At 43.7% G+C, this 11,341-nt stretch overlaps 1 protein-coding gene across 1 annotated transcript in view; it reads right to left on the bottom strand.

Moving 5' to 3' along the window:
• Window positions 1–217: 217 nt before the first annotated feature.
• Window positions 218–11,341, bottom strand: part of tmc2a (transmembrane channel-like 2a) — a gene marked incomplete at its 3' end in the record, with an annotated part of 62,202 nt that continues 51,078 nt past the window's right edge. Inside the window, exons 16-21 of the mRNA XM_079581153.1 lie at window positions 9,609–9,676; window positions 5,747–5,986; window positions 4,107–4,232; window positions 1,730–1,808; window positions 449–569; window positions 218–366 (exon numbers count right to left, since the gene is read on the bottom strand). Of these exons, the coding sequence (XP_079437279.1) occupies window positions 218–366; window positions 449–569; window positions 1,730–1,808; window positions 4,107–4,232; window positions 5,747–5,986; window positions 9,609–9,676 (783 nt within the window). The remainder of the gene's footprint in view (window positions 367–448; window positions 570–1,729; window positions 1,809–4,106; window positions 4,233–5,746; window positions 5,987–9,608; window positions 9,677–11,341) is intronic.

The raw sequence follows: 11,341 nt of genomic DNA, 5'->3' as shown, positions 1-11,341 counted from the left end.
ACGGCTGGTCCCATCCACATGAAGTAAAAACAGAAAGTCCACCGTCTTCTCTCTCAGCACACATGAACTCAGGTCACATGACTGTCTCAGAGACGTGTCCCAAAGTGGAGACAATATTCCAGATGATGAAAGTCTCAAAGTCTCTCCCATTGAGTTCTACAGAGAACGTCTCAACACAATGTGGATCCTTTTATAGCTTTGTGGCAGGCGTACAAGGTCATCTGGGTGGGGGCCCTCTGCCTCGGGGCCCTGGTGCCTTGCTAACGGGCCCCCCTCTGTTGGGGTTGGGTGAGGCCAGGGCCACGTCCTTCTCCAGGTTGACCCCTTTGGATTTGGACTTGGCGGGCTTGGACACGGGCTCAGGCTCTGTGGAAGAGTGGACGCTCAGTGAAGGGTTTTCTAATGTTCTGCAGGGGAAGGTGGGGGGGGGGGGGGGGGGGGGTCTGACCTGGTTCGGGCTTGGGGGGTGGAGGCGCCAGGGAGCGGTTGGGCAGCAGGTCCTCTAGGTCCTTCATGACTTGGTTGGTGCTGTTGGCGTTGTTCCTCCGGTTCTTCTCCTCATCTCGAGCCTGATGGTGAATAAAGACAGGCTTTCTCAGGCCAGGACCTGTATGTGACCTAAGAGTACTGTTACTGCACTTTGTTATTGAAGGAAAACACACGGCTGCTTAGAAAGTTCAATTCAAATGGACAATGAGAAAAACAACTCTCAATTTTTTCGTCAATTTTTAATGAATTTTTTGTCACATTTTTGTCACTTTTTTGTCACATTTTTGTAATTTTCTTCTCCATTTTAATCTTTTTTTTTAATTTTTTTGTCACATTTTTGTAATTTTTTTGTAATTTTTTTGTAATTTTTTTGTAATTTTTTTGTAATTTTTTTGTAATTTTTTTGTAATTTTTTTGTCACATTTTCATCATTTTTTTGTAATTTTTTTGTCATATTTTGTCAAATTTTTGTCATTTTTTCATCCATTTTTTCATCAATTTTTGTAATTTTCTTGTCCAATTTTTTATCATTTTTTTGTCACATTTTTGTCATTTTCTGGTCCATGTTTTATCAATTTGTTGTAATTTTTTTGTCACATTTTTGTCATTTTTTCGTCAATTTTTAATCATTTTTTGTCACATTTTTGTCATTTTTTCGTCAATTTTTTATCCATTTTTTTTAATTTTTAATATTTTTTTTGACGTTTTTTATCAAATTTTTTGTCACATTTTTGTAATTTTCTTGTCCATTTTTTTTAAATCAATTTTTAGAATTTTTTTGTCACATTTTGTAACATTTTTGTCATTTTTTCGTAAATTATTTTGTCAATTCCTTGTGACAATTTTGCCACTTTTTCATAAATTTTTCGTCACTTTTTTGTCACATTTCCATCATTATTTTCGTCTCAGTTTTGTTGCTTTTTTCACACCTTTTTTCCAGAAGCTTTTGGACTGGGGTAAAGCCAAACTGGAGAAAATGTGCTCGGTTCAGGTGGGAGTTAAGGGGTTAATATAGAAGGTGCAGTTACACACATGACCTGAGGTGGCAGTAGTGAGTATAAAATGGCCAACTTGCATCGAGCCCCTTCAAGGCAAAGCACATAGATAACAGTCCATCGTTGTTGTGCTTCACTTTAAGATGTAATTTGGTCACTCCCGGCTCCAAAGTACTTAGAGAAGCTGTTTTAAGAGGGGGCGAGGCCATGGCAAGTTGAGCTCCCATCCATGGCCCAGTGCTTACCATCTGCATCTTCTTCTTCAGCTCCATGTTGGAGTTCTGGTAGGCCTCAGACACCGAGTTCAGGTAGTAGATGGCCAGCCTAGAAAACAGCAGAAACCTCATGTGCTTGAATGGAATTATTGTTTGTTCCGTTCTGTCAGAGGCTGATTTCTCTGTAATGCCTTGGTTCCGAAATACATGCTCAATGTTGAGGCGCAAGTTTGTGCCAGAACTATAGGAATATCTGCGGGACAGAGGAATCACCGTCTAAAAGCACTAGAATTTAAAAACTTAGATGAAAATAGAAACATTGAGCTCAAGCCAAAGAAAATTCCCACGAAGCGGAGAAGAAAAAGCAAAGGCCAATTTGTTTAGTTAGCAAGGGGGAGAAAAGAGAGATATCAGTTTGAAATTGCAAGTTTTGTGTCATTTTATGTGTTTATATAAAAATAAGGCATTGTTTGCATGGCCCAAAACACAAATTTTATACTGGATCAAGTAACAAATAAGTAACATGCCTTGTTTTTTGTGTTTTTGTGAATAACTGGACTTCCCACCTCCGCGTCGTCCAGTTATTTCTGATAATGGACACCTCGTCGTGCATTATCCCTTACTTTAAAGTCAGTATGAATTTTGCCCACATCAAGGCCTTAAATGTCATTCAATTAATGTCATTAAATCTAAATTTATGTTGAAAATGTTCAACATTTTTTACTGCATATGTTTATTGAAAATAAGTGATGGTCTAAAACAGGGGTCCGACTTGTAGAGCACAAATCCCTGAGTATGTTTCTAGCCCATTCCTGTGCGGAGTTACGATATTTTAACTAAATAACAAGTTTACTCATTCTAGCCACTAGGGGGCAATTTGAATAAATACAAAATAATTCCACAGGTGTCCAGCAGAGGGCACTTACATAAGAGATCAGAATGTAAACACATTATAGCCACGTGGTAAATGAAGCTTAACCACCACAGAGTGTGGAGAGAATGAATAATGACGACAGTACTTTGAGAAACTTGTGACACAGGCTTGTAAAGCGCAATACAAGTGTAAGAAGTTATTACTTTGGTCACATTACATAATGATGTTTTATTTGAAAATATAAATAAATGGAAATTAAAACAAAGTGTGAAGACTTGATCACTATTTTTGCAAACCACTACAGTGAAACAAATATGAGCCTGAATCAAGTGTTGATCTTGTGGATAAAGTCGTGGGGTCGACTGTGCAGGTGAGTAATCTCTACTTCACTATGAGGCATTTTGGTCTGGGTCACAATTCTATGTTATAGCCATCCCGGTCCGGCCCCCCATCACAGTCAGGAACAACAATGTGGCCGCCAGAGAAAAAAGTCTGAGGACCCCTGGTCTAAAACATGTTCAGCGGGGGTGGGGCGATGTCCCTTTAATTGGCAGTTGACGGTGTTTACAGTGAACCATCTTTATAAGCATTTGTTAAAGACATTTACATAGCCTATATATGGGCTGCATATTATTTATGTCCTGGAAAATGTGAGATTGCAGAAAAAGAGCAGCACTGCGTTTTAATTACGGCTAACACATCATGTCTCTGGCTACTTAAACTAGCGTGCATGTTAGTTATACTCGTGATTTAATTTACAATGCAATCCCTGCACGGTTTGTAGGTTTACTCGGCCGACAGAAGAGCAGAGATCAGTGGTGTTTCTGCCAGGAGGGGCGTGGCATCACGATGGTGCCTCTCCATCATGATGTTGGTCAATCAGAACCACCCTATTTCAGAGCAGTTTGGGCTGAATTTGACCCCATTTTTTGCTGTTTCTCTGAGTTTTTGGCATTAAACTATGTATTTGGGCTGTCAAAATTGCATTAAGGGGAGACACTACAGGCAAAACTCAATTTTTTCAGTTTTCAGGTTTCGGGCCAAATTGGTCTCTGAACATACAAGCTTTCACCCGGAAACAGAAAATATGCCTAATCTTCACAACAACATGTTTAAATATTGCGCTGATTCAATGTTCCCCCATAGACTTATATGGGAGAACGCAATTTCAAGGGCCTTTTTCTCAAAACACATTTTTCTGTCATTGTGGCGACACTATGTCCACGTCAGTCAGACCTAAAGACTTCACATTTTCCAGCCTTGGACTGAACAATATTTGGAAGATTTTTTCAGAGGGATTTTTTATTATTTAATCCCTTAAGCCCCATTTATTGAGTTTTGAATGTCAACAAATAAGGCGAAAATTACATTATTACAAATCTTTCCACTAAAAAACAGCTTATTTTAAAACTAAACAAGAAATCCAAAATCCCCTCTGAAAAAGTCTTGGCAACTCATTAATAAAATGAAACCATCTTGTCTTAAGTATGGTTTCCTGGAGTGACACAAAGAAAAGGATGACGCAGCACTTACACCATGAGCAGCACAGCGGGGATGATCAGACCAGGATTAGCGGCGTAGCTGAACAGAGTCCCCAAGAAGGCGGGCAGATCCAGGTCGATGGTCTCCATGATCACATCAAACATCTTGTCCTTACCACTGCACGCACAGAACACAAGTGAAACCAATCGCGGGCCGACACAAGCCCACACTGCAAAGGTTATCGTCAGTTCACAAAGAAATGGTGTTACTCAGAGCCGTGGGAAGATGTTTTAGTTAGGAGGCGATGAGGGACAAAATTTACCCCCAAAATACTTTTTCTGTGCATAAATCCTATTTATTAACCTCTTAACTCCCGCCTGAACCGAGAGCATTTTCTCCAGTTCAGCTTTACCCAAATCCTGTAGGCCAGTGTAACGCCTCATTTGAAAGACCTGCAAAACTAAATGGATCTTTTTCCTCAGATCAGATTTTTTTTCATCACTTTTTTTTGTTGGGCAGTCGTCTCATTTTTGTCAAATTTTCGTGACTTTTTTTGTCACTTTTTCATAAAATCTTTCACTTTTTTGTCAATTTTTTGTCACGTTTTTTTGGTCAATTTTTGTCGTTTTTTTGTCAATTTTTTGTCCATTTTTTGTCATTTTTAGTCAATTTTTTGTCACTTTTTTGTCACTTTTTTGTCACTTTTTTGTAAATTTTTGTCACTTTTTTGTCACTTTTTTGTCACTTTTTTGTCACTTTTTTGTCATTTTTTGTCATTTTTTGTCAATTTTTTGTCACTTTTTGTCACTTTTTTGTCACTTTTTTGTCACCTTTTTGTCACTTTTTTGTCATTTTTTTGTCATTTTTTGTCATTTTTTGTCATTTTTTTGTCAAAATTTTCTCACTTTTTTGTCCATTTTTTGTCATTTTTTTGTCAATTTTTTGTCACTTTTTTGTCACTTTTTTGTCAAATTTTTCTCACTTTTTTGTCATTTTTTTGTGAAGTTTTTGTCAATTTTTTGTCTATTTTTTGTCACTTTTTTGTCAATTTTTTGTCAATGTTTTCTCACTTTTTGTCACATTTCCATCCTTGTTTTCGTCTCAGTTTTGTTGCTATTTTCACACCTTTTTTCCAGAAGCTTTTGGATTGGGATAAAGCTGGAGAAAATGTGCTCGGTTCAGGTGGGAGTTAAGGGGTTGATATTGCCTGCAGTTCACAAACTATCCACCAGGGGGAGCTGCAGCGCCCTCAGCACCCTGGGTTCCCACGGCCTTGGTATTACTCTCTATGACAACAGCTGCAGTAGAGTCGCTTTCAACGTATTCAAGAACAGGCGCCATCTTGTGTTCATGGCCAGACTGCAGGTCAAAGTTTAAGTTAATATTCCTATAGCCGTTAGTATTAGCCATCAAACATAGCAAATTATGAACTTTCCAGATGTTTTCAGCTCTTGTCAACCATCGACATCCACATTTAGGTCAAAGACGCATTAATGAATGTAGGGGAGACCGGGTGTGGTTGTAACATGGGGAGACTTCTAACACCACCAGTTCCACCACTCAGTTGAGAAAAAAAAAACTTTATGCACCGCCTGCAGAGTGGGTTGTAGTTTGCTTTGGCCTTCAACATCTAGATCATCCACACCAGGCCTTTCTGCTCTTTCTGCTGTGAGGATTATTTTAAGTCTGACCTGAAGGGCCCGCAGTCGAAGGAGGGTGGCATGGTCATGATGGTGTAGACCACGGGCAGCAGGCTGAGGAACAGGATGAGCAGCAGCAGGCCCATGTAGAAGTTGTTGGACTTGGAGGCCTTGAAGACCCTCTCGTGGGGGACGTTGGTCGCCATGACGGCCCAGCACTGGTAGTACATGGAGGTGAGCAGGCGCAGCACATTGATGCCCACCAAACCGGGGGCGAAGAACGCTCCCATCCTGACACAACACAAACAACTTTTGAAAGGGGTGCTATTGTGCAGTGGACAGGGGCCTGTGAGCCGCGACTACCAGTGAGCCGTGGCTACCTGCGAGCAGTGACTATCTGCAAGCCGTGGGTACCTACGAGCGATGACTACCCGCAAACGGTGACTACCAGCGAGCCGTGACTACCCGCAAACGGTGACTACCAGCGAGCCATGACTGCCTGCAAGCCGTGGCTACCTACGAGCGGTGACTACCTGCGAGCGGTGGCTACCTAGGAACGGTGACTACCAGCGAGCCGTGACTACCAGCGAGCCGTGACTACCAGCGAGCCGTGACTACCTGCGAGCGGTGGCTACCTAGGAACGGTGACTACCAGCGAGCCGTGGCTACCTAGGAACGGTGACTACCAGCGAGCTGTGGCCACCTGCGAGCAGTGACTACCTGCGAGCCGTGGCTACCTGCGAGCAGTGGCTACCTGCGAGCAGTGACTACCTGCGAGCCGTGGCTACCTGCGAGCCGTGGCTACCTGCGAGCCGTGGCTACCTGCGAGCCGTGACTGCCTGCGAGCCGTGGCTACCTGCGAGCCGTGGCTACCTGCGAGCCGTGGCTACCTGCGAGCCGTGGCTACCTGCGAGCTGTGACTACCTGCAAGCCGTGGCTACCAGCGAGCCGTGGCTACCAGCGAGCCGTGGCTACCTGCGAGCCGTGACTACCTGCGAGCCGTGGCTACCTGCGAGCCGTGACTACCTGCGAGCCGTGACTACCTGCGAGCCGTGACTACCTGCGAGCCGTGGCTACCTGCGAGCCGTGGCTACCTGCGAGCCGTGACTACCTGCGAGCTGTGACTATCTGCGAGCCGTGACTACCTGCGAGCCGTGACTACCTGCGAGCTGTGACTACCTGCGAGCTGTGACTACCTGCGAGCTGTGACTACCTGCGAGCCGTGACTACCTGCGAGCTGTGACTACCTGCGAGCCGTGACTACCTGCGAGCCGTGGCTACCTGCGAGCTGTGACTACCTGCGAGCTGTGGCTACCTGCGAGCCGTGACTACCTGCGAGCTGTGACTACCTGCGAGCTGTGGCTACCTGCGAGCCGTGGCTACCTGCGAGCCGTGACTACCTGCGAGCTGTGACTATCTGCGAGCCGTGGCTACCTGCGAGCTGTGACTACCTGCGAGCCGTGACTACCTGCGAGCCGTGGCTACCAGCGAGCCGTGGCTACCTGCGAGCTGTGACTACCTGCGAGCCGTGGCTACCTGCGAGCTGTGACTACCTGCGAGCTGTGACTACCTGCGAGCTGTGACTACCTGCGAGCTGTGACTACCTGCGAGCCGTGGCTACCTGCGAGCTGTGACTACCTGCGAGCTGTGACTACCTGCGAGCCGTGGCTACCTGCGAGCTGTGACTACCTGCGAGCCGTGGCTACCAGCGAGCCGTGGCTACCTGCGAGCCGTGGCTACCAGCGAGCTGTGACTACCTGCGAGCTGTGACTACCTGCGAGCCGTGGCTACCTGCGAGCTGTGACTACCTGCGAGCTGTGACTACCTGCGAGCCGTGGCTACCTGCGAGCTGTGACTACCTGCGAGCCGTGGCTACCAGCGAGCCGTGGCTACCTGCGAGCCGTGGCTACCAGCGAGCTGTGACTACCTGCGAGCTGTGACTACCTGCGAGCCGTGGCTACCTGCGAGCTGTGACTACCTGCGAGCCGTGGCTACCAGCGAGCCGTGGCTACCTGCGAGCCGTGGCTACCAGCGAGCTGTGACTACCTGCGAGCTGTGACTACCTGCGAGCCGTGGCTACCAGCGAGCCGTGGCTACCTGCGAGCCGTGGCTACCAGCGAGCCGTGGCTACCTGCGAGCCGTGGCTACCAGCGAGCTGTGACTACCTGCGAGCTGTGACTACCAGCGAGCTGTGACTACCTGCGAGCTGTGACTACCTGCGAGCTGTGACTACCTGCGAGCCGTGGCTACCTGCGAGCCGTGGCTACCTGCGAGCCGTGGCTACCTGCGAGCCGTGACTACCAGCGAGCTGTGACTACCAGCGAGCAGTGACAACTGCCTCTGCTTCAGAAGAAACAATCAATCACAAACTAAAGAGAATCGCAATTTACAGTTCTATTGTTTTTTCATGTTTTTTGGTGGTTCTGGGTTTGGTTGAGACAAGCAAATTAAAATGAAATTGTTTTTTTAAGACAAAATGTCACACTGTTCAAAGGGTTACGCATCTTTTGCACATTATGACACAAAAGAAAAATACATGTTATGATAAAAATATTTTTTGCATAAAATGCTAATGACAAACTTAAAATGAAAAAGATTTTATAATTTTAAACATACATTTCATCTGTAAATCTGGTTAAATATCTTTTTAACACAATAACCACCGAAGTAAAAAAAGTGGCTCAACTGACCCCACTTTCCACAATCATATCAAATCAATTTTTTTTTATAAAGCGCTTTTCATACCGAAAGGTATCACAAAGTGCTTTACAGATTACAACATTTAAAACAATACAATCAAATAAACTGACAGAAAGAGATTGGGCTGAGGCACTCAAAATGTATTTGGTTGACCGACGCGTTTCGACTAAATGAGTCTTCGTCAATGAGTCCTCATTGAGTCAAAGAGCGTCGGTCATGCAAATACATTTTATCTGCAAATTCAGAGTGCCTCAGCCCAATCTCTTTCTGTCGTAATATGCCTGGCCCTACAAGCTTGAAGAGCCCCTGTTTTGTAAGTGTATCTTCTAGCATTTACTATTCGACCACGGTGATCCAGCGAGCACTCTGTCTCTTCTTCTCTAATCAAATAAACTCTTTTGTCATTTCATATCACAATGTGTAGGGGGTGATACGATAAATGTTTTCACAATAAAAGCACTATGAACCTACTAAATAAGGATTCACGTGCCCCTCCATCGGCTGCGTTCAGTGTTGGTAACTATGGTAATGGTCAAAATGCAGATTTTCAAGGTACTTCACAACATTCTGGCTCTTCATACTATAATCATGTTTTGCCAGTTCTGAATATTTCGCAGTCAATTCCGCAGTGGTTCGCATTGATTATTTGAAAACAGAAGTGACTTAGGGAATAACTAAGTTGGAATTACACACTTACAGCAGAAGGTGGCGCATTTCACCCTCCTTCTCTCATGGCAGAAGTGAGACACTGAGAAACAGAATTTCCCTGTGTTTTACAGCTTCGTAACTGAGTAAAAACCCACACCAAATTGGTTAATTAAACGGACTTGCACTTTCTTCTTTGACTATGTGAATATTTTCTACCTATTTCTGCTTTTGCTTGTATTGGGAGTAATGTTTGTACCTATCCACACTTTTACTCAAATTACAAAATCAAGTTGACCACGGCTGGGCCATGAATAATGAAAGGACATTAGGACTGAGACATTAGCGGCCGTTCCCTCAAAATGGAGGGACTAAAAACCAAGCAGCGTGTTTAGTGAGGCGGTTAGTGGTCACACACACCCGGAGCTTTCACACCGCCGCATCAGGTGACTGGGCTCATTAGGCGCTAATAGGTGATGCCACAGCTACCCGACACGGACACATGAGCCACGTCTGGCGATGACACGTGTATGTGTTTGTGTGTGTGAGGCCTGAGGGGGAGCCTCACCAGATCATGCCCTGGTTGAAGACCAGACCCAGCACGTTGCCGCTGATGTCGAACTCTCCGTACGATGGCTGAGGGAGAAAAAAAGACAGAAAAGGTGTAGATTGCTGACGTATGAGGAAAAATTGATTAAAATAAAAAGATAATGGCCAGAAATATCTTGATATTTTCAATGACAAAATCAAAATAAGGGATTGAGTCAGGTTTATATTAGGGAGGCACCGATACCACTTTTTCTAAAACCGATACGAGTACGAGTGCTTTGATTTAAGTACTTGCCGATACCGGATACTGATAAGAGTACAAGCATTTATAGCAGTTATATAAGAATTGTGTTGATGCCATTTATTTATTTTATTTTTTTCATTCAATATAATTTTTTATTTTTATTGCACTGTCCATCATAGACAGAAAAGCCCATGTCCTAAAGCTCCCAATGCCTGTGCTTTATTCATTTATGTATTTTTATTTAACAATAGTATTGAGATGTTTCTTAAATGGTCTCTTTTCGTTTTTACTTCAGCTCCTGTAGATTTTCTCGTGTGTTTGTAGTAACTTAGCGAGTAGCTACAGCGTTTTCACTGTTCTGCTGCAGCTCATTTTCCCTCAATATAAACATGCTGTATGTCTTTAATCTGGATTTTCTGTGGACTTTTTAGTCGCTGGGTTAGTTTTTCAGATAAATAAATCCCTGGGCTTAAAACGGCGTCAGAACTGTTAGCCGCGAGTTAGCAACGTTAGCCTGTATGTTGTAAACACTGCAGACGCTGCAGCACGAACAACATTAAGCTCTGGTTAAATCCAGCTCAGACTCTGGTTTAGAGAGCGCAGTCTGTAATAAAGTCAGCTCTATGTGGATTATTGTATTTACACTAAAGAATTCTACAGTTTGTTGCTTCTTCTCTCCTCAGCTGAGAGCAAATGGTCAAATGGTATCGGTTTCTGGTATCGGGACCTCATGAATGAGTACGAGTATGAGTACAAGCCTGTGGTACTGGTATCGGTATCGGTGCATCCCTAGTTTATATGTATGGTTTCATTTTGTAACACAACGAGAGATTTGGGATCTTGTTTATTTTTTGCATGACCTAGTTATTTTATTTTATTTTAGTTGTTATTTTGCTTGTTTTTTGTGGTTCAAAATTCAATATGTCAGGCAGGAATTAGATATCAAATGAATTTCCTAGTGTTAAAGGGACAATAAGGAGTTTAAAAATGTTAAAATTAAGTATTTTCCTCCCCCTACATGTTCCAACAATGTCCTAATGTGTAGAATGAGCCCAGACCTGTTCACCACAACTGCCTCTAAAATCCTGCACTGTCACTCAAAAATGTGTCACTTCGGCCCGAATTGCCGTCATGCACAAGCTTAATATAGAAGGTGCAGTTACACATATGGCCTGAGGTGGCAGTAGTGAGTATAAAATGGCGAACTTGCTTCCAGCCCCTTTAAGTTCAAGTCTTGTTATTGCAAGAGTGGAATGAAAATGAAAAACATCCCTAAAGTTTAGTAACTTTGTCTACACATGCGTCCTGTGTATATTTCTCCCGTCTTTAGCCACTGCTGTCTCCCACAAAGGAAACGGCCATATTTGGACAACAGCGTCATCGTCATTCGTCACTATTTGTAAATGAATAAACGTGGGAAAGACCGAGGGAGCGCCGTGATGTTGTTGGGATTTCTTGGAAGCAAATTAACACCGTAAAAGTGATGGTTTGGTCTATTTTTTACTGAC

This window comes from Gobius niger (assembly GCF_951799975.1).
Source record: "Gobius niger genome assembly, chromosome: 22".
Lineage (NCBI taxonomy): Eukaryota > Metazoa > Chordata > Actinopteri > Gobiiformes > Gobiidae > Gobius > Gobius niger.
The sequence above is the reverse complement of the archived record's forward strand: the minus strand, read 5'-3'. Positions and strand labels throughout refer to the sequence as shown.